This window comes from Otolemur garnettii, unplaced genomic scaffold (assembly GCF_000181295.1).
Source record: "Otolemur garnettii isolate 467f Iridium unplaced genomic scaffold, OtoGar3 scaffold00039, whole genome shotgun sequence".
In the NCBI taxonomy this organism is placed as follows: domain Eukaryota; kingdom Metazoa; phylum Chordata; class Mammalia; order Primates; family Galagidae; genus Otolemur; species Otolemur garnettii.
The window spans coordinates 1,126,595-1,149,404 of NW_003852434.1; the positions used below are offsets into that span (position 1 = coordinate 1,126,595).

At 37.5% G+C, this 22,810-nt stretch overlaps 1 protein-coding gene and 1 pseudogene across 1 annotated transcript in view; one reads left to right on the forward strand and one right to left on the reverse strand.

Moving 5' to 3' along the window:
- SNCA (synuclein alpha) overlaps positions 1 to 18,516 on the forward strand; it is a 115,040-nt gene extending 96,524 nt beyond the window's left edge. Inside the window, exons 4-5 of the mRNA XM_023513359.1 lie at positions 13,736 to 13,819; positions 18,160 to 18,516. Coding sequence (XP_023369127.1) covers positions 13,736 to 13,819; positions 18,160 to 18,192 — 117 coding nt within the window. The 3' untranslated portion in view covers positions 18,193 to 18,516. The remainder of the gene's footprint in view (positions 1 to 13,735; positions 13,820 to 18,159) is intronic.
- LOC111725390 lies at positions 9,660 to 9,766 on the reverse strand (annotated as a pseudogene).
- Positions 18,517 to 22,810: the final 4,294 nt, after the last annotated feature.

Consider the following 22,810-nt stretch of genomic DNA (forward strand, 5'->3'; position numbering starts at 1 on the left):
GTTATCATACATGTATATATTTTTTAACTTGGCTTTTAGTTAATGGAACATAACAGGGCCACTAGATTTACAAACTAGCTGTGAAGTCACCTTGGGGGAGAAACTCTGGCAATAGGGCTGTTGGCAGAGATTGTTTTTTTGTTGGTTTGTTTGTTATCTATTCTATTGTATGCTACATGCATTACATTATTGCTGTAAAACAATTCTCAGTGAACTCAGTCCATGTGAAAGATTGAAAACTTACACTAAATTCTTTGCTTATTGAAGAAAAATCAGGATATTGGGCTGGTTGGTGTAACTAAAAAGTAATGACACCCGCATTCCACTTTTGCTCACGGATGCTCAGTGCTTGTTTTACTTCTTTCTAACTGATATTTTATCATATTTTTCACAGAGTCCCCCATAAAGCTTTTCCATGCCTCTTAAGATCACAAACACACCACAGCAACTAAAATCTTATGCTTTAACATAAGACTGATAGGTTTTGAGGACAGCTTGACTATCATCTTTCTGACTCTAGGCAAAAATCCAACCTGTGATATCCATGTTTTATTCTCCAAAAAAGAGGTGATTAACTGCTTTATAACATTATTCAATAAATACTATAAGTTTCCTCTCTGTTCTTTCCTTTTTAATCTTCATGGTATCATTACCTATTTTACTGAGAAAATAGACGACATATTATACGCTCCTTTCCTTTCTCTCAACTCCACCAAGAAACATAACCTAAATAAATTAAAACATTAACACGTCCCACTTCTCTTAAAATAAACAGTACCTGTGTTCTTGACTCCAGCCTTTGCCATTTCTTTCCAAATCTTACTCTGTCAACCAACCCCTCTCCACCTGGTATCTTGAGACTCTGCTCTTACAGAATCGCAAACCTCTTGGTTTCATTAAAAAGGAAAACAAAACAAAGAACAGAAATGAAAACCTCCTGAAATCTCAAATTCTGTTACCCTTAATATAATTGTCCCAACACCAGCTTTCTCTTTGCACAACTTCTCAAAACACTGTCTGCCACCAATGGTCTTCAAGGGTCTTGCTTCCTTCATCTCCTGAAACTGGACTTCTTCCTCTGTCTTTTTTCTGGACTATTCAACAAACTTAGAGAAACAAACAAGTATTTAACAAGTCCATACCCCCAATACATAAAGTTAACATTACTGAAAGGACCCTTGTGCTGTTCTTTTCTTCTTCTTCTTTTTTTTTTTTTTTTTTTTTTTAACTGTGTTTTACACAAGTAGTCACACCAATCCCTCAGCACAAGACCTTTTTCAGTTAGTTTCTGAAACTGTTATTTCTGTTTTCTGGTTTTTATTTTCTTCAGTTTCCCCTCTTTATGGGCTGCTCTTTCTGCTGAGAACGTTCTTCATGTGATGTTATGTTTTTCTTCTTCACTTGCCTCTTTTTCTCTCAATTTTATGAACTCTGATGATTTTCTCAATTACTTTGTGGAGTAATTGAGGAAATACAGATACGTCTGTGCATCTGTATTTCAGAAGTCTCAAAATGTATCTGTATTTCTGAACTCTCTCTGCTCTAGGCTCATATTTTCAACATATATTTAGGCTGGATTCACAACATATCTAAAAAAGTTACTTTTCTCCTCCTAAAATCAACTTTGTTATTCTTTTTCTCTACTGCTACTACTAAAAATCCCCACATTTCTAGTCGAACTCAAAACCTAATCATTTTCCCCCTTATCCTTTTGTCATCTACCCACATTCAAGCAATGTTAGAGACCCAGGGTCTCACATTTTACAAGTAAGGGACTAACTGCTTTTTGTTTGGGGCTACCCTTCAAAGATTTTTGTACAGTGAATAGACTTGAAGGGTAGAAATAGTTTCTCTCTCTAAAGCAAAAGGCAGGTGTGCCTTGGTTAGAGATTGTATCTCTTTAAGGAGCAAAGGGACATGTTTACTGTGCATTATAAAAGATTCACAATTCTTAAGCGTTGAGTTCCTTTTCTCTAATACAACTCACTGACCACCACGTAGGAGTCACCTGAACTTTTCTGTGGGAATAGGATCTTGGAGAGTCGGTGCAAGAAAATCATGACACTCTGGCTACTGCTATTACCCTGAGTAATAAAGTCATGTGTCTCTGACCCGGGACGATTGCATCTTTGCCCGCATCCATAAAACTGTGGCAGACTTACAAATAAGACAAAATCTTAGGCTCCTTAGAGCTGTTGAACAATTGTGAAATTCTACTTATTCCACAATATCCACAATATCTCCTGAATTCCTTTTGGTCCATTTCTACTTCCCAGACTGGTTCTCTATCTCATCCTCTCTCTGGGGAATATTGCTGTAGTGCCAAGGGTGTCCAGCCTGTGGGCCCTGGATTGCATGCAAATCATGTGAGCACTTTTTCTTTAATCTGTAATGGCAAATATCACAAAAGTTATGTGTGTACATTTTTCTTTTTGCTCATCAGCTTTTGTTATTATTTCTGTATTTAATGTGTGGCCCAAGACAATGCTTCTTCCAATCTGTAGCAGAGAAATAAAAGGTAGAACGCCCCTGCAAGCCCTGTATTTGATCCTCCATCTGTGTCTCTCTTCTTTCCAAACTATTTTGCACATCATTGCCAGTGTATTCTTCCTAAAACAAAATTCTTACTGTAGAACTTCCCCGTTTGAAACACTCCAGTGACTATTTCAAAGCACTCATCCATCTCCACACCCTGTTCTTCAGCCAGAAAAACATCACTGTTCTGCTGCTGTGCTTTTGTCCATGATGTGCCCCCCTCCCCCAGTTCCCAATCTGCCCCAAACATTCAGACCCAGTTGTCATGATGTTTCCCTAGCTGGAAGTCAAAGCCCCCCATTCTGAACATTTTCCGTTGGCTTCCCTTAGCCCTATATCACATTTATGATCTTGCATTTTATTAGCTTTTATATAGCTCTAATTTTTCTTTCTTGATTTGAAGTCGCTGGAGGTGAAGGAACCATGTCTAACACATTATTATGTGTTTGACCATTCCTGAATTGTGCTGTGCATGATACGTACACAATTGTACTGCTAATTACTCTTTCATTTGATTATCCAGGTAAGGTTGATATTGGCAGTCATCTTGTATATTTGCTAGTAAAATAACACAAAACTCTGAACTGTAGAGAAAAACATTATCTGTTTCGTTTTGTTATAATTTAGAGTTGCTATTAACTCATAATAAGGTCACGAAAATCGTAACTATTGGTTCAATGGTTAGTACAGAACAATTTGAATTCTAAATTTTTCTGCCAAAATTCTGTAGTCCTTTACACACAAATATACTGCATATTTTAACAAGTCACAATGCTATCAGTTACTGTGACATGTTGTCCTGAATACTAAGATTACGTAATTGGCTTTTGACATTTCTAGGATCTCCATACTTGATGTTTTCTCCTGGGTTGTACTTTTGTGTCAAGATTAAAATTGACGGATACAGCACTCCACAGGCACAGAACTGGCCCTCTTCTCCTTGTAGGTCTTTGCTAGATAATTGTAGCATTTGCACTCATGGCTCTGTAGCATTTGCTTTTTATGTGTCATAGGATCCACTGAGGATGCTGTAGGCCTATCTCCTGGGTGTTACTCAAGCTTTCAGCTGTATTCCTGTACAGCTGAGAGACATGAACAAAGAGGAAGCCCTGCCCACACTTAGTGGAGAGCAAAACACTGAGGTTCTCTGTGGATTCTAAATAGTCGATGAAATAAGGCAAACATTTCCACTTTTGAAATAGTGGAGTTATTTGTTTCAATCTCTGCCAAGAAAATTTTTGTTTCAAAAATAAAATTAGCAATAGGAAAAATAACAATGCTATAATCTTTACTGAGATAATATAGGATATACATTTACCGGGATCCTTTTTTAAAAAGTGCTAAAAACAATCTAGCACATGGTCCAGGCTCAGTAAATGTTTGGTATTACAACCGTGCACGGTCATTATAGGCCATATTATGTAGACCATCTCACTTAATATGATGACACTCTCTGACAAGGTTTTGTTTTCCAGTTGAGTCATCTGCATTGCTCAAGATCTCACAGGTACCATCTGCCACTAGGTCGGTCTCCCTCCAAATCCTATGCTCTTGAAAGTATATTTTCTCCTGGCCTTCCAAGAAATAAATAGTATTCTTAAGCAATTGTTGGAGGGAGGTGATTATGGTACAAAGTATTTAGATTTATTATGTAAACACAGTTTCAATTCCTTAATGAAGCGATAAAATTAGGCATCGTCACTAGATAGATAGATAGATTTTCTCAATGTATCTTTTCCCCTTACACACACACGTACACACAAACACACTTGCACACACCCCATCTATACCATGCAACAATAGAGACAAGCAGCTTTATTCAATACAGCATAATCTGTATATCGCTGTTTGCTCTTCCTCTGATACAGAAATAAGGAGTTCTCACTTAGCAAACACCAGAAGAAGATAGAAACGAACCAACTTAAAGAAGGGAAAATGGTTGAAAGAATTAAATAAAGAAACGTGTACTGACTTTTTTGAGAGTTCAGTAACTTAATCCAAAAATAATGGATAGATCCTTTAACAGTAATTAAAAGAACACAAATAAATATTTGGTTTCTAATTAAAGAAAAAGACAACATTAGACAAAGCAAAGGATATTCATTCATTGTGATGAGGTGATACTCTTTTGTCTCTGTTTAAATTCTCTCTGTGGATTGAGACAAGGTTATAAATAAATAAACATCTGCTCTGTGGACTTAATGGATCATTATGTTTTATTGTGATAATCAAAATGGATTTGTAGCAGGGGCTGGGGAGAGAATAGAATCTTTAGTGGAAGGCTAATCAAGATAAGGCCTCTGACCCAGTTAAAAGCTTTACTGGTTGGTCCAAAGGAGTGAAGTAGGAAGCTCAAATGATTATATTTCAAACCAACCTAAAAAAAAAAAATGTCTAATATTAAATATTTAGGGAACAAAATAAACAATTTATTTCAGACAATTTTATTTTCTTTAATCTGTTAAAACACACTCTAAGTAAAAGGTATAAATTAACCAGAAAATCCTATACATTGAATTCATAATATTTCCCTTGTAACAAAAAATTGATCAACTTATTGTTTGCAGATTCAATGACCGTGTGGTATACATATTATATACACATATATGTATGTATATATCTGGGTTTTGCTTTTGCAAAAATACTGTACATGCACACACATCTCAACAATTCCTATAGTCTATTTGTTCTGATAAAAGTAGTGACGAAGTCTAAATGGTACTAATAATAGCTCAGAGGTTTAATTATAAAATATCTCACCTAGCATTTTGAGAGGATTAACATTTTGAATCTTAGTTTTCCTTGTTTAAGAAGCCCAGCTTAGTGTTTTAGTAAAAACATTTTTTTTCAAGAAGCTAGAGAAATGTTACCGCATAATAGCTAAAAGTGGCCTTTGTTGCCAGAATTCCTATCACCTCACCCTCATTGGTAAAATGGAGAGAATAGTAGTAACTTCTTCATAGAGTTGTTTCCGAGATCAAGTAATACATGTAAAATTCTCGGCAGGGTCGCAAATAGAGAACACGCTAAATAAACGTTAATTGTTATTGTTATTCCATGACAGAGTCAGATGGAAAAGTAAGAGTTTTAATATTTCATTTGAATGACCACTTAAGGACACACCTGGTACCTCTGATGAGGCACAGATAGAGGTTTCCAGAGGAAGCTTTTTCTAAGTAACCAAGCTTTTCCAGCAGCCACAACCTGTGTGACAAAACTTAACAACAAAAGAGTTTATGAATAGAGTAATTGCCACCCCTCTTGAAGTTGGCTACTTCCTCTGTGAGGCATATTTCTTCAGCACCCTCTATCTGGAACAGATGCTAAAACATGGATTCTAAAACTTGGAGACTGAGAGTCACTTGAAGAATTTTCCTTTTCGAGCTGGAGGGCTCCTCGAACTTCAGTTGGCGTCCATTTCCATTAGCGTGGAGACTTCTGGGACTTCAAGGTATCAGATATACTCGGCTGTTCTGTAATTCTACTCTGGCTTTCTTAAAGCCTTGCCTAGTCTTTAATTGCTTTGAGAATGAAGAAGATTCTTATTTTAAGACTCTTTAAGACTCTTCTGGGCTTGATAACCACGATCTCGGAGCTGCTGCCTTCACCCTCTGCTTCAGAGCTAAGTTCTATCCATCCTTTTGTATACGAGACCTTGTTTTGCCTGAAGTACTTTCTCCCAGTCAGATATGAAGATCAGTTTCCCATCTAGTTTTGAAAGCAAACTCCTGGGCCTTGTTTCACCAAGATATTGAAGGCATAGTTCCTCTTTTCTAAGAATTTTTAAGCATTCCCTGGGTTTCTCTAAAATAAAGAAGCAGACTCCTCCTCTCATAGTTTGTCAAAGCCTGTACTGATCTTTACTCGGTTGCTAGTTTGAAGACGTGTCTCCAGATATCAATGCATTTGCAAAGATGAAATGACTCATTGATTCTGAGCTCAACATAGATCTTTCCACATTAATCCACTTTCCCTTTTTTGATGATATCTGATTCATTCAATATCAAAGGGGCTGTTCTACAAGAATCCATTCCATGCAAGCTTAAAATAACAAATTTAGATATATACTGAGAGATACATAATAATATTTGTTCATTAATACAAGAGGAGGATCAATTCTTAGATATGAAAGGTGAAAATAGTTTATTTCCAGATTTCCTATTGTGTGTTAGTGTTTTCAGCATTTAGATCAAAGTAAGAGTGAGAGAATCTGGCAATGGTTGCTTGCTGGGAAGTCTTATTAGGTGAGTCAGCTAATTACATGGTAGGCACTGTTCTTCTTGCTATGTTTTCAAAGAAGGATGGGGATTTAAGATTGCATACTGTCTCTTTGCTGAAGAGAAGAAATGAAATGAAATTTCTTCTTAATGATTTTACACCAATTTATGATTTATACACCAATTATTTTTTAAATTTGTGGTTGAATGTATTTAAAACTGGATAAAACTATTAAATAGCATCCAAAACCAATCCCAAATGTATTCAATGTAGTAGCTTTACTCTCCCCTCTACTCCCAAACCTTTAAAAATAAACAAAGAAGTTTTTATTTCATCTATTCCTTTTATCTTTCTTTAAGGGATTAGCAGGATTATTCAAAGTATAACATGAATGTGTTCTAAATACTATTATTTCTATGTAACACTGGGTTCTCTAAAAGCATCATGTAATTAGTAGATTTGCATTCTTAATCTGAAAATGTCCCCTGTACTGTAAACTATGAACTGTGTGTAATGTGTTTGATGTGTTTACTACGTGACTTCACCAATATGACTATTCTCAGGCGACACAGATGGTTGAGGACATACCATTATAATTTGTAAATACGCTGAGACATATTTGAGCAGGCAGATAGCATAGTTGAGGGAGAATAAGTCTGTTTGCAAATAAGAAAACCTAGCATATGACCTGGGACCTACATCTTCACTCAGCCTGGTTGCTAGGTTTTGGTTGTTGTAACAGATGCAATTTATGACACAAATTATATGCTATAGTTGCACTTTCCAAGATGATCTCAGGAGGTTTGCACCAGACATGATCATGATCTAATCATGTAATCTGTGTGTGTAGATGTGTATTCCCAATTTATAAAGCATATGTTGTATAAGAAGTAGAAAATGTTGGCAGAAAACTATAGACTCTGGCATCTAAAGCACAATAGGACACTGCATCATCAAATTTTGAAACTGTGTATCTTATAAAGTCAGGCAAATACAATGCAAACTACTGCTCTCTTGCGATAGTAGTGCAAAATATTCAAAATATTATAATGATGGGCTTGTTGGTATGGCTGTCCCAGTCCTCTCACTCTGTAAAGGCTGATGCTTTGCCTTTTTATTTAAACCATTCTCTTGTACATCTACTTCACTAGAGAAAATATTATAAATTAATCATAATATATCAGAATTATTACAATTATTAAATGTTATAAATAATGTTGCAACTCCTTGCCTTTTGTCTACATAATTGCCTCAGAAACAGCAGATTGGTCCAATAGACTTCAACCACAGGCTCCTATTGGCCATTGGCTGTTCATGCTGGGCCTGCCATTTTTGGTGCATTCCTGAAGGTCTGGAGTATTGAATCGACCAAGTCCATTGGTTCCTTTAATCCTACTTTATATCTAAATCATAACTGCACTTTCTCCAAAAATAAAATTTGAATTTTAACTTAACCATATACAGGTACAATAGGGAAAAAAGGTGGGGTTCATTCAGTGTCTTTTTAACATTATTATTATTTGGGTATGGTTATACCCAACCATGCCAACTTTTATGGGTTCACTTACCATAGAATATAATTACTTGAATGCATTTAAACATTCTTATGGTATATTAACAATAAACATGATAATTACATTATTATTTTTATATTATTCTTTCCTATATAATATTAAATTTTAAAATATAGTAAATACAGTGATTTTTTGAAATATATATGTTGTTTTGGTTTTGACGATTAAGTAACATTGCTTAAAGTTTTGTATTATTTTAAATCTTTTACTATTTAACAAGATGCCTAGTCTTGCCAAAACAAGGCCTCAGAAAATTAGTTTAAGACCAGGTGCAGTGGCTCACACCTGTCATCCCAGCACTTTCTGGGATGGAAGGATGGCTTGAGGCCAGGAATTCAAGACAAGCCTAGAAAATATAGCAAGACCTCTCTCTCTACCAAAAATTAAAAATGAAAATTAAAAATATTAGTTTACTGCTTCCATTCTCTCTCTTTCTCTCTTCTTACTAAACATTTCAAAGTTAACATTCCCAATAAACTATTTATTCTTGCTTAACACTTTCAAGTTTACCCTTTGTCTACAAATGATTCTAAACTCTGTGCAGTGGCCAATCTTTCCCTTCTTAGGCCGGCTCATCTTTAGCAGTTTTATCTCTCCTACTTCTCTCTATGATTTCCAGACTTCACTAAGTATGTCCACCAAACAGACATATATTTGAAAAGAAGGGTCTGCATTCCTTTAATGTCACCCCACAATGTCTTTGAATTTACTGAAATCTTCTTTCATCTTGACCTATTTTATTTCCTTCTCTTACAAAGAAATATCGACTCTTCTCCCTTCCATATTTTAGTTTAAGTTTACATTTAAATATTTAACGTTAAACGGAAAGAAATTTAAAGTCATGGAAGTCAAGGGAGTTTATTGTTGGGTACATTTCCAGAGGACAAGTTGGCGATCTGTTGCAGCATTTATAATACATCCATCTTTTAACCTAACTGTCTAGGAATTTATTAAAGAAACAAGAGTAAAAGTGTTTAAAGATACGTGTGCCAGGATGTTCACCGATTGTTAGTTATAATGTATGGAAAAAATTAATCAAATATCCAACAATAATTCATTGACTTCTATGACTGCAGAGGCACTTTACCCAAACCCAATTAATCTTCAGTAGTCCATAACATCAACTATAAAGATGTGGTGTAGAGTTCAGTTATAGCAGAACGCTCATCAGCTCTGGATTGAGTCATGTTTTCACTCCTAACCTGCCGTTTGACAACCATGTGAATTTAGAAAGCCATGTAATCTCTATGACTCTGTTTCATCTATAAAACAGGGATGTTTTACCTTTGATTCTTATGGAATTGAACCCAATTAAATGGTCTTTCTTTACTTAAAAATTTTTTTAAAAAAATTAGTTTAACACTCAGAATTGCTCCTCTCCATGGAAATCTTTAGTAAACAGTGAAACATTTATAAGATCTAAAGAAAAACCAGAATATCCAATCTTCTTAAAAATTCAATTTTTTCTTTATAATATTTCATAGCTTAAAAAAACTTACCTAAGATTAACCTGATTTTTGAGCAGATGCCCTGCCCTCCCCACAAATGGTGCTATCAGAACAGTAAGAATTGACAGCAGAAAGTTAAACATAGGCAAGAGATCTTAACCTTACTTTTAAATAAGACTTTCATGCCTGCCTAATTCAGTTTTGAGTGTTTCAATAAAATACATAATAATGCTCTTAATGACGTGCACACTATTTACACACAAGATGGGAGTCTATGATATGCACGTTTTTTGAAGAATCTATGTTATTTTCATTTCAATAAGAGTTCTGAGTTTGATTTTATATTAGAAGCACTGGACTCTTTAAGATGAGTGCTTAACTTGAACCTTTTATTCCTTCTTAGTCAAAGTTCTTGGTTAGTTTCCTCTTTTGCGTGTGTGTATCTTTATGGCTACACACTCTCTCTATTCCATCCATCCGCATTGTCTGAAGTGTTGAGCAGTCGATTATTTTGGACAGCTTAACGCCGTTCAGCAATGCAACAGAGCAATGGTTCCATCCCAAACAGCTTGGGGTGCAACAGCAGGGGGGGAAAGAGGCTGCTGAAAGCGTAGACAGCAGGTGATCGATGAAGCCCTCCTGTTACAAAGATCATTGCGGATTGCTTCCTGTGTCCTGCCCTCCTTCACTGGAATATACTATAAAGAAAAACTTGTCCTCATCAATTCCTTGTTTACACTAAGATGCAGTTTGTACCGCAAAGGCAAGATAGCCATAGTGATAGTTTTCCCAGGAAATCCAGCTGATCTATTCTTGTTCTAATTTCTCACTTCCATACAATGACCCACCTCTCCCTGTGCGGTGCCTTTCCCATCCTGCAGCATCCTGTGCAGAAGGCCGTGCGGCAAACTTCAGTGGGGATGTGGGACAACAGGACTATGTCTGAGGGTCAGGGTGGGACCTGCAACACAGGACTGGAGAAGAAAAGAGGAGATTGAATGTTATAAGTCCTGTGCTGAAAGGATTTGGGCTACCTCTGTTGCAGGAAGTTTTACTAACGTTGTCTTATCTTCTGAATTGCCCCTCCATCCCAGTTAGTTCCTGGCCCCTCACTAGTCCTCTGGCCTTGCACTCAGGGTGCTCTTTCTACACCTAACCAGAGGCTCATCACAGTGTCTTGACACACAAAGGCAATTCTCACCTGGGCTTGAACTAAAATTGTGTTTAGTTGTTTTATTGTTGTTTTATTCTCTTTGGGTATACTTTTACAGTATAAAAGAGATAGTGGTCCAATAGAGCATATGTTTGCCAATAAACTTATGGACAGAGGTCCATGATGACTTCTTTATTGATGTTTTTTAGAAATCAAGTTTTAAGACTTTTTCTTTTACTTGCAATATACTCTGGTTATAAAGGAATAGGTATACTCAGGAACACGATAAAATGTACTGTTTCTCAGTCGGAGAGATCTATAGATAATTCATTTGAAGAAAACATTTTGAACACCAGAACTCTTTTAGGTAAGCTCAGGAGAGTAAAGGAGAGAGTACCTCAGTAAAGGAGACTAAAGTCCCCTCTGCCCGAGTGACTGGGCAAATTACTAAACCTCTCTGACACCAAGTTTCCTTAAAAAGATGTGGCAAAGATGTGATGGCTCGTGTGGCTCTCTCATAAGTCTGTGAGACAGACTACTCCGTAGGTGCTCTGGGAGCTATTTCCACTTCAGGTATGTAAGGCAGTTATTTGAGATCTTTACAGTTGATGATTAATTTATTTTAAAAATAATATATTTTCATTGTGTTGCAATAAATAATCTCATTCTCCAGAGATACAACATTAAAAATCAGTGCTCAGACTTGTGAAAGCAAAATAAAATTATTACTTGAATGAGTAAAGATTTCTGAGAATACAGGTCTATTCTTGAGACCTCCTGATAGGTATTGAACATGTTAGGACACTCGACTGTTCACCTTCTTTTGTTTCTTCCACTTATCTGTGGGTCTTCGTTCTTGTAGTTTTCTTTCTGCCTTATCATTTATTTAATATCTCTTTTAATGTCATACTAGCTTTTCCTCCATGGTTCCCTACAATTAAGCCAATTTTACAGTCCGTATACAGAGAGAGTGCCACTTAAAAAAATTATGTAAATGCATGCTTAACAATGCATGTATTTTTAAAAAAATAAACAGCCATTGTATATTTACTGCTTGAGTGAGTCAATATTTATAGTTGGTAGGAATGGATTTCAGTGGATAACAATACCTGGTCAATCTAGCCAAGGAATTTACAAGCAATGTCTAATGTTACTTGGCTGAACTTTGAAGGACACACAGATATACACAAATACACATGCATGCATGTAACCGGTAACAGTCATTAGTCTTAGTTATAGAGTAGCAATTCAATTATGAAAATCAAATAATAGATAAGCCAGGGCTGCCATATATAAAAACCTTCTAACAAATTACGTTAAAAATTTACATCTCTACTTACCAATTTCAAAATTTATAGATGCATTTTCCTCAGAACTGGTTCTCACTAATAGTTACCCAACTGTCAATGTGAGGGTAAATGATGTCATTTGCTCCTCCCAGTTATAAAGAAGGTATTGCTTCCCCATTTTAGCACTAAGGGTGGTTTAGGCTTACAGAAAGCATAAGAAACTTGTCAACATCATGAAATAGAGAAGCTAGAATCTGAGTCTTGTGACACTACGGTCCCAGTGCCTAGATAGCAGAGCTTGATTCCTTGACTGGTACCATTAACGGAATGCTATGAAAACAGTGCCTTTACTTCACATTGAGAAGTGAAGTAGTTTGGGGATGGTTTATGTTTAATGTAACTTATAAATGACTTGGATTTCTTTGATTTACGAAAGGGCACTGGGCAGGGAGATCTATGGTTCTCTGCCCGGCTACCAGAAGCGCGAGGTTAATTTTGACCTTTTCTCGGTGTCAGATATTTCCTTGTCCCTCTGCCTGTTAGTCATTTCCAAGAGGAAGACGTGGGGTGGCTTTGCTCACGTCACATTGCCAAACATCAGCCACATTGGCCAATTCAGTGGATTCCTTGACTGGTACCAAGGAATTGCCTCTCTGCGCTTTCAATTTTCAGTGAACTACAGCTTTTCAAAGTTGCTTTGCAGGAATAAATGCAGTGCAACAGAAGCATTTAAAGAAGAATACCATTGAAGCTATGGCCATTTCAGGCTGAGTTTCATTGTACCCTATTTCTAAGAAGCGAGACCTAGAAAAACTTTCCAAATACGTATTTGATTTCCTTTCTTTTGTATGTAGTCTCAATCTTTCAATTTCAAAGAATTTGTTCCTTTGTTGTCATTTGAAACTAATTTAAAACGTGTGCTTTAACATTATAAAAGGTTACATAAGTCAAAATTTACAAAAAAGTAAAAGTAACATACATAATGACCCAAGAAAATAATTTTCCTATTTCGTTGTGTTTTCTTCCATTACTTTTATCTTTGCGTCTGAATTCTAAGTAGTTGTGTCCGCCCATATCTACAACACTTTATATCCTGCTAAACATTACGCCATAAACACGGTCTCATGTTGTCACATGATTCTCAGGTAATACATGTCTTTATAATAATCTAGAGTAGTTGAATAATAATCTTTGAAACTTTTTATCAGCTATTGAACAATTCATTAGCTTTTTAATGCTGTCATTGATCTTGTGAAAAAGTCTTTGGACTATAGCTGTGAATTATTCTCTGATTAATGAATTACTTGGGCAGAAACTTGGTACATTTTTAGGATAAGTGTTGCCCCCAAGTTTTCCCAAGGGCACTGTATAGAAGGCCAGCAATAATGTTGTTGTGCCATTTTTACAATATTCTTATCTGTACTTATATAATAGTTTTCTAAAATAGGTTTGTGATTTTGAAAAATGCAAAATGCTGCCTCACCGTGGTCTTTCTGTGCTTCCCACTCTCAATATTAGAATGACGAAGGCGCCCCACAGGAAGGAATTCTGGAAGATATGCCCGTGGACCCCGACAGTGAGGCTTATGAAATGCCTTCTGAGGTAAGCGTTCACATCCATAGATCTCCAAAAACCAAGTTTAGGAATTCAGGTTGGGTCTTTCTAATACTCCGCACCAAAAATCTGTCCCTGTGAGATTTCCCTTCCCTCAGTCCTCACTGGGAATCATTTGTTCTCTACATGCACAACTTGACCAAATCCAGGACATGTACTGTGTGGACAGCTTGCAAGCTAAGAATGGTTTTTAAATTTGTAGAGGGTTTCAAAAAAAGAAGGAAGAGGATAGTGATGATGGTATGTGTCAGAGACATCTGTGGTCCACACAGCTTAAAATACTCACTATTTGACCCTTTATATAAAAATGTATAGACTCCCTGCAATAGGGAATTATTTTATTAGAAACCTTACATTCTAAAATAAACTCCCAAATGGAGAGTTGGAGAAATCAACTGAATGCCAAAGGGAGATAATTATGCTTTGCCATACATTTCCAGGGAGATGACCGCCTAGCAAAATAAAAGATACCTGTGAAAGTTGCAGAGCAGAAAGACAAATGTGTGACAGGCAACAAATGATATGATATATTTCCATCTAGCATTTTAAGGAGCATAATTTGTTTCTTAATTTTATTTTGTTTGAAAACAAAATCACTTTTGATTAAAATTATATAAAAAGTGAAACTAGAAAATACTTTTAGGTGAAAAAACTAGCTTACGAAAAAAATGATATATTTGACTAGATTTATAATACAGTAAAGAGATTAAATTAGTAATCACAAACCTGCCCACAAAGCAAATCTCATGCCTGGATGGCTTCACTGGTAAAGTTTATCAGACATTTAAAGAAGAATTAATGCCAATCTATTATAATTAATTAATACAAATTAGTTCTTCTTATGAAAATTTAAAAAGAGAGCATTTTCCATATTATTTTATGACATCAATATTACCCTGCTATCAACACCAGACAAAGATATCGCATGCAAAAAATGTATTATTGCTTCATTAAAAATTGAGTTCAAGTATATATACTACATATTATTCTTTATGGCATTGTTAAAGTTATTTTACTAATAATCCTATTTATAGAATTATTCATTTGCCTAATCAGATTTTACCTGTATTGTTGGGTCACATTTTCTATAGTGTTCAGCACAAAGCACAGTGCTGAGCACTATAGAAAATGCAAAGAACGGCTCGGCACCTATGGCTCAAGTGGCTAAGGTGCCAGCCACGTACACCCAAGGTGGCAGGTTCGAATCCAGCCTGGCCTGCCAAACAACAATGACGGCTGCAACCAAAAAATAGCCAGGCGTTGTGGCGGGCGCCTGTGGTCCCAGTTACTTGGGAGGCTGAGGCAGGAGACTCGCTAGAGCCCAGGAATTGGAGGTTGCTGTGAGCTGAGATGCTACGGCACTCTACCCAGGGGGACAGCTTGAGGCTCCTGTCTCAAAAAAAAAAAGAAAGAAAGAAAGAAAGAAAATGCAAAGAAGAGGGTGGCGCCTGTAGCTCAAAGGAGTAGGGCATGGGCCCCATATGCTGGAGGTGCTGGGTTCAAACCCAGCCCTGGCCAAAAACTGCAAAAAAAGAAAAGAAAAGAAAATGCAAAGAAGAGTAATTAACTGTACCAGGGCACAAGGAGTTTGTACTCCAGTAGGCTTAATGAAACAAAATTAGAAGTTTGTTTCTTCATTTACTCATTATGATTCCTTTAATAAACATTATTGACTCTCTTCTATACACCAGGCATACAGGAACAACAGCATACAAGATACACTAAAAAGCATAAAATTTTAAAGGATCTGTTTGGATCAATGGAAAGTTTCATTGAGGAAGTGGTATTGATCTGGGTGGGAGAGTGCTGGAGATAAGGTAAGCCAAAATGAAGGGAGGACACTCCAGCACAGGGAAATAGGAGACACAAAGGCCCATATGTGTGGAAATGTAGTGGGTCTGGGGAATGAAGAGAATCGTGATAGATTAAGATTGTAGAGATGGCTCAAAGCCAGACTGGAGAGTACTGGGACAACCTTTCCATTTAAGTTTGTACTTTATTAAGAAAGCTTGGGTTTTTGAAGCTATGTTTCTTTATTTTTAAGCGGACTTCTGATATTATTAGACTTATTCATTAGGAAGTCACCTGGCCAGGAAGGAGTTATATATATATACCTTCAAAATTATCTTCATAGAAAATACTAGTTAACTGCAAAATCAAAAAGAACAACCTCACCGTAGAGAAAACTGGCAGATACTCTATTATAGTCGTCAAAGTAACAGGAGAAATGAAATCCTGCACCACCTGATAGGCTGCAACAGAAAGAGAACAGAGGGAAGAAACATCCCAGAGACTGAAAAGAGGAACATTTTACAAAATAATTGGCTCGTGATAGTTAGAAGTGCCAATGTTGTGATAGTAGAAGAAAGACCAAGGAACTGTTCCAGATTGAAGGAGACTTGAAATTGGATTAAATGTAGTGCCTGATACTGAACTGGGAATTTTGCCATCAAGGACCTTATGGGGCAACAGGAAAAACTTGAATGGGGAGGTATCAACATTAGCTTCCTGGTGTTAATGATTGTGCTGTGATGATGTCAGAAAATATGTCGGTATGATTATAGGAAATGCACACTTTATTTTAGTTATTTTATTTTTTTCATATTCAGGGTCTTGCTCTGTTGCTGAAGCCCAATCCGGCCCCTTTAGTAAAAATCATTAATACTTCTATTGTGAATGGTATCAGATATTGTACTGAGGGCTTGAGGTTTGAAATAAACATTAAAATTGAAGCCATGAAGCTCGGCACCGTGCTCAGTGGGTAGGTCACTGGCCACATGTACTGGGGCTGATGGGTTTGAACCCAGCCAGGGCCTGCTAAACAATAATGAAAACAATAACAAAAAAATAGCCGGGTGTTGTGGCAGGCACCTGTTGTCCCAGCTACTTGGGAGGCTGAGGCAAGAGTATCACTTGAGCCTAAGAGTTTGAGGTTGCTGTGAGCTGTGACGCCACTGTACTCTACCCAGGGTGACATAGTGAAACTCTGTCTCAAAAAAAAACAAAAACAAAAAACTGAAGCTGTGAATGAAGATGAAATTTCCAGTGGAAAGAGTGAAAGGAGAGAAATTGTCCCTTGCCTTTAAATGCCTTAATTTCCATCTAAGAATGAGAGCGTTTCAGCTCCGGAGCAGGCTTTACAGGCCACTTGATTTTGTCTTCACATTTTGTAGATGAGGAAAGTGAGAGCCAGGTCAGCCAAACAATTGGTCCCACAGGAGTAGAGATTGTTAAATGGCACAGCTGGAAGTAGACCCTAGATACTCTGACCACTTCCCTAATTACTTTTATCTCTGACAGCTAAGCCAAAGTTATTAAAAATAAGGTTTTGCTGGTCTGTAGCATAATAGTGGCAGAACAGCTACGAGTATACATTCTATTCAAAGTGGCAAGCCACGGCCAGGCGAGGTGGCTCACACCTGTAATCCTAGCACTCTGGGAGGCCAAGACAGGTGGATTGCTTCAGCCCAAGAGTTTGAGACCAGCCTGAGCAAGAGTCAGACCCCGTCTCTACTAAAAAATAGAAAAATTATCTGAGTGTGGTGATAGATGGTTGTAATCTCAGATAGAGGAAGATCTCTTGAGCCTGAGAGTTTGAGGTTGCTGTGAGCTATGATGCCATAGCACTCTAGCCTGAACAACAGAGTGAAACTCTGTCTCTAAAAAAAACAAAGCAAATTAGTCTTTGTTCTAGTGTTTTATGTAAGATTTGTTACTTTTCCTTCTACTTTGGGAATATTTGCCTAATACTAGGAAAAAGCATGAATTTGTTTTCTTAATAGACACCTTAAGGGAAGCAGCCTCAGAAAAGGGGATACATCATTTTAATCACTGACGACTGAAAATTTAATTATAGCCTTGTGTTCATTTTGCAATTTTGGAAAGTCCGTTAATTTCTCTGCGCTATGCCAAATTTTGACGTAAAAATGATGGGGCAGGGACGTGGGCTGCAACACTTTGAGAGGTTGAGGTGGGAGGATCACCCAAACCCAGGAGTTAGAGAACCTGTCTGATCTGAAAAAAAAAAAAAAAGGAAGGAAAAAAATTCAAAATTAGCCAGACAGGGAGTACCTGCCTGTAGGTCTAGGTATCAAGGGGGCTAAACAGGAGAATCAATTGAGCCCAGGAGTTTGAGGTTGGTGTGAGCTATGATGATGCCAGGATGCCCTAGCCTGGGGCAACTGAGTAAGACCCTGTCTCAAAAAAAGGAAAAAACACAACAAACAAACCAAACAAGGTGCCAACCCATGTCCTACCTCATTTGCCATGAGTCCTAGTGATGGACACTTGCACTGACCCTGCGTCCTGTTTGATTTTCCTAACACTAGGAAGGGTATCAGGACTACGAACCTGAAGCCTAAGACCTGTCTTTGCTCCAGCCTCCTGAGATCTGCTGACAGACGTTCCATCCTGTACAAGTGCTCAGTTCCAGTGTGCCCCGTCCTGACATTTTCTCAAAGTTTTTACAGTGTCTTTTGAAGTCTTCCATCAGCAGTGATTGAAGTGCCCACACCTGCCCCCGCCAGCGTTCCGGTGCTCCCCCCTCACTGACCTGAATATATGGTAGCAGGGTCCTTGTGTGCTCTAGATATTGTGGCTTCAAATCTAAAATATTAAAACCAATTAAAAACACCTAAGTGACTGCCACTTATTTCTAAATCTTCACTATTTTTTGGTTGCTGTTGTTGAGACATCGTGATTTATTATCATATAAGATTTTTAGGCGTCTTTTAATGATTCTGTCTGAGAATAATAATGTATTGTGACATTCATTTATATATATAGTATTTAAGAAGAGCATGAGACTATGCACCTATAAATATTGACTATGAAGTCTTACGGCTTTGTGGTGTGTTTTATTAACTTGTGTTTGTATATAAATGGTGAAAATACAAAATAAAATGTTATCTCATTACAAAACTATTTTATTTCTTATGCCATCTCATTTTAATGTTAATATTGTGCTTATAACAATACAAAATGGAAACTGACGAAGTGATGAATGTATCAGGTTCTCAGGAGACACTTGAGAGAAGTGAGAAGGGATGGACCGTCACCCGTGCTCCCCGTGAATTCCCGGAGGCAACACCGTCCCAAGTGGGTCTTGACACGCACCTGTGCCTTCAGATGCTATCCTGAAAAAGGGGGTAATAGGAACTAAGTAGGGTAAAAAATGATTCTGACTACACACCCTTTAGATATTCATCAGACACATTAGCACATACAAGGCTCTGAGAGATCCCAGTTAACTTTCTTTTACTCATCATTTCCCCTTTTTTTTCCTTGTACATAATCAAATACTCTTTCCCCCCATCCCCGCCCAGGACATGCCTTAAAACAGGCATGCCTCAAACTACGGCCCATGGGCCACATGTAGCCCGCCTAGGACATTTATCCGGCTGCCACTGCCTGTCCTGCTTAGCAGACGACTCGTCCCGGACAGAGAACTGGCCCCCTGTTTAAAAAGTTGGAGGGCCCCTGCCTTAAAACATCCCTGGGAAATACTGGAGAATCGCCTTAAGGAATGCCAGTTCCCTGGATTCACAGAAATCTCGTGGACTTTAAAAAATTTTTCTAAATATATAAATTCTAGAATACTTCTTAAAAAAAAAGACTTTTTCTTTTTTAGGGAAAATCCCTAGCTCCCCATGGATGCTGCCAAATAAACCTGACTATGAAAAAATTATATAAATTCACTTAAAAATGATTCGGTTAGTATTTTCTAATTATTCAAGAAAAAAATGGCATAGTAACTTTAAAAAGTCAATAGTAGAAAGCATAATTCGAAGAAAGAACATTGTGGGGTGCTAGTGGTTTCTATGAAATGGTGATTAAAGTGCTGTATCCTGGGCACTGGCGAGGAAGGTGGGAAGAAGGAACCAGAAGCTATAGGGACGGGCACCATAGAAACTGCCTTTTTGCCTAATTTGAAAGAACTCTTAGTGGGTGCGGAGCCACCTGTCATCTCACACTACCGAGCAGCCGTAAGTCTCTTGTTTGTTACATTTAAGCGAGTAAAGGATTTGTTTTTGAACAGTATCTAGGCTGGACATTAAGCTCATGTGCAATTTTAAATTGTGCACTATTTTAAATTGTACACGAACTTTATACCCACCCTGTATTTCCAGGCAGGTGAGAAAATATAGTTCAAGTATATTTTCAATCTACCTAAAGCATCATATTTTCAAGAGATAAAAAAGTATTGGTATTGAAATGAAAAAGAGCACAGAATTAGGCTGACATCATTGTCTGAGAACACTTGGAGATTAGAAAAGTCGTGCCCATGAGCCTAAGGATTTATGTAGGTAGAAATTCTGCTCTGAAGTCCTTCTTCCCTTAACACTTACTTATGAGCACTGAATTCCTTGTCTATCCTAATAGTTTATTTTTTACCAAACACTTAAACAAAGAGTTCTGTGAGTCACACGAGCCTTTTTCAGGAAACTTATTTCACATTCCCTCCTGAGACAGTCACCTGGCAAGTGGCCCGAGGATTAGTCTGGCCATCAGTTTATTTTTGCAGATATACCTTCCCCCAAGTCTGAGTTACTCATCCTCAGATGACCCCATAGGAGTCTTTATCTCCACAGTTCAGGGAAGGCTTTGGCAGACCGTGGACAGCAGAACAACCTAACGTGGGGTTTGGCTCAAAAAAGCTGGATCTTTTTCAATATCTCTCCAGCAACGTGAGATGCAAATATGTTTCCTCAGCTTTCTGGCTCATCCAGTAAGTAGCTTTTTGAGACACAATATACCTATATTGACTTCTTCCCCTGGTGCCTGGCAAAGACCTTCTAAAACCCTTCTAATTTCCCTAGCAATCGGGGTGGTAGAGTCATTTTTGGTTCTAATATTTGGTCTTTCCCTGTTTTCTGACACAGAGCTCCTAAATCCCTGGGAATTTTCTGGGTGGTAGGAGCATCTTCTGTTCCAATGAGGTGACTCTTAGTGGGTTCCTGGGGGGACCCTGGTCAACAGGAAGGTCACGCCTGGTTAAGAAGTTTAGAACATTGAACCCCACCTCCGTCTTCTAGAGAGGGGAGGGGAGAGGAGTTGGAGATTGAGTTAGTAGTTGATCGTGCTAACATGAGGAAGCCTCCATAAATATATTCAAAACACAGAGTTCAGAGCACTAGGCAGGTACTGGGAGGGATGTATGTCAGAGAGGGCTCCTCACTCACCCTCACAGCTTGCCCTGTGCGTCTCTTCCATCTGACTTGTGTCCTTATACAAACCTGCTAGTCAGTAGGCAACTTTATTCCCTCGGTTCTGTGAGCCACTGTAGTGAATTACCAAGCCTGAGGTGAGCACTGGGAGGACCTTGGACTGAGAGCCAAATCAGACAAAAATCGTGGGTCATCTGAGGCCCCTCACTTGTGATTCAGCTCTTACATGGGGAGCAGTCTTATGGGACTGGGCCCTTAACCTGTAGGTCTATGCTACCTCCAGGTAGATGTGTCAGTTTAGAATTATAAGATACCTAGTTGGTGTACACACAGACTGTAGGACTGCCTGGTATAGGAAAAAGAAGTGCACACTTCTGGATCAGCAGTGAAGCGTTCTGGAAGTACTGAGTGATGTGGCTGAGAGTATTTTTTATCTTGACACATACATGTAAAAACTCATACATTTCAGAGACAACCATTAATTCTCAGGGTTAGCGTTGTCTAATCCATACTGAGGGAGAAAAACATATTTTTCTACCTGCAAACCTTACGGGCTGCCTCTGTCCGCCACACTAATGACACGGTTTTTATCCGGGATAAGTTCATCATCCTTTGTTCTTTCTGTCTTGGGCAAGTTATCTCTGTCCATGAAATTGGATATAATTTTTAAAAAGTATTATGTGTCAAATATAGACACCAGTGGCCATAAAATTGCACATGAACTTTATGGTCACCCTGTATGAGTGATTTATCAATATCAAGTCATTTAATTCTCAAAAAAACTCAAAGAGGTTCCATTATTATTTGAATTTTATACATGAGCAAACTGAGACGCCCATAGGCTAAGTCAATTAACACAGCCATTAATTGGCAGTGCGAGGAGTCTGTGCCCTTGGCCCATGGGCTCTCAGCATCCAAAGATACTCAGCCATGTAAAGAACCTTCCATTAGTCTAGAGAATGAGTTGGCAGCCCTACATTCTAAGTATAATTATTAATTTATTGCTATTTTTCTCTAGGTGTCTTTGTCTGATGTAAATGATAGTTATGTATATGGAGATATATTTGCAATTCTAGGAAAAAATAGTCAGCATCTAACTGATACTTTCTTGTAATTAAACTTATTTTATGCTTAGAAAATAAAAATGTTGATATAATAATAACAGCGGTCTACAGGAAGGCAGACTGTCATTTCCCCTCCTGAATCATGAGAACTTGGCTACTGTCAAATAAAGAAAAATATAAATGAAGGTATGACTAGAATTTTCAGTGATATTTATTTAATAACTTGGTGACTGGATTTGTAAACAATTAAACAGTAAAGGGCATGAATTAAGAATCTGTATGTATAAATAGTATGAGCACCTTAATATTATATAATAAGCTTTGGTTTTCTAGATATGTTTTTGGTACAGTAATTATATATTTTATTTTCTAAGTAAGCACAGAATTAAGGGACTCAAAATGCAATAGAATAGATATAACACTAAAACTATTTCTACATATCATGATTTGTGTTATAATGTTTCTTGTATACTTATCTAAGATTTCCCTTAATTCTTTTACTGCTACTAGAGTATCTTTAATTCTTTTAAATCCTATATTTTAAGCAATTAAACACATTTCTTAGAAAAGCCTTCCTTTGAGCTTTTAGTAAGTTTTGCTGATCTAATTTGGTTCTAAAATCAGCTAGGACTGCATAGGGCATCTCAGAATATTGACCCTTCAACTATGGGTTAAGGCGCTGGGATGGCTTCTCATATGAACCTTATGAAAATGTATCCTCAGATTCCCTCAAAGGTCAGTGACCGGAA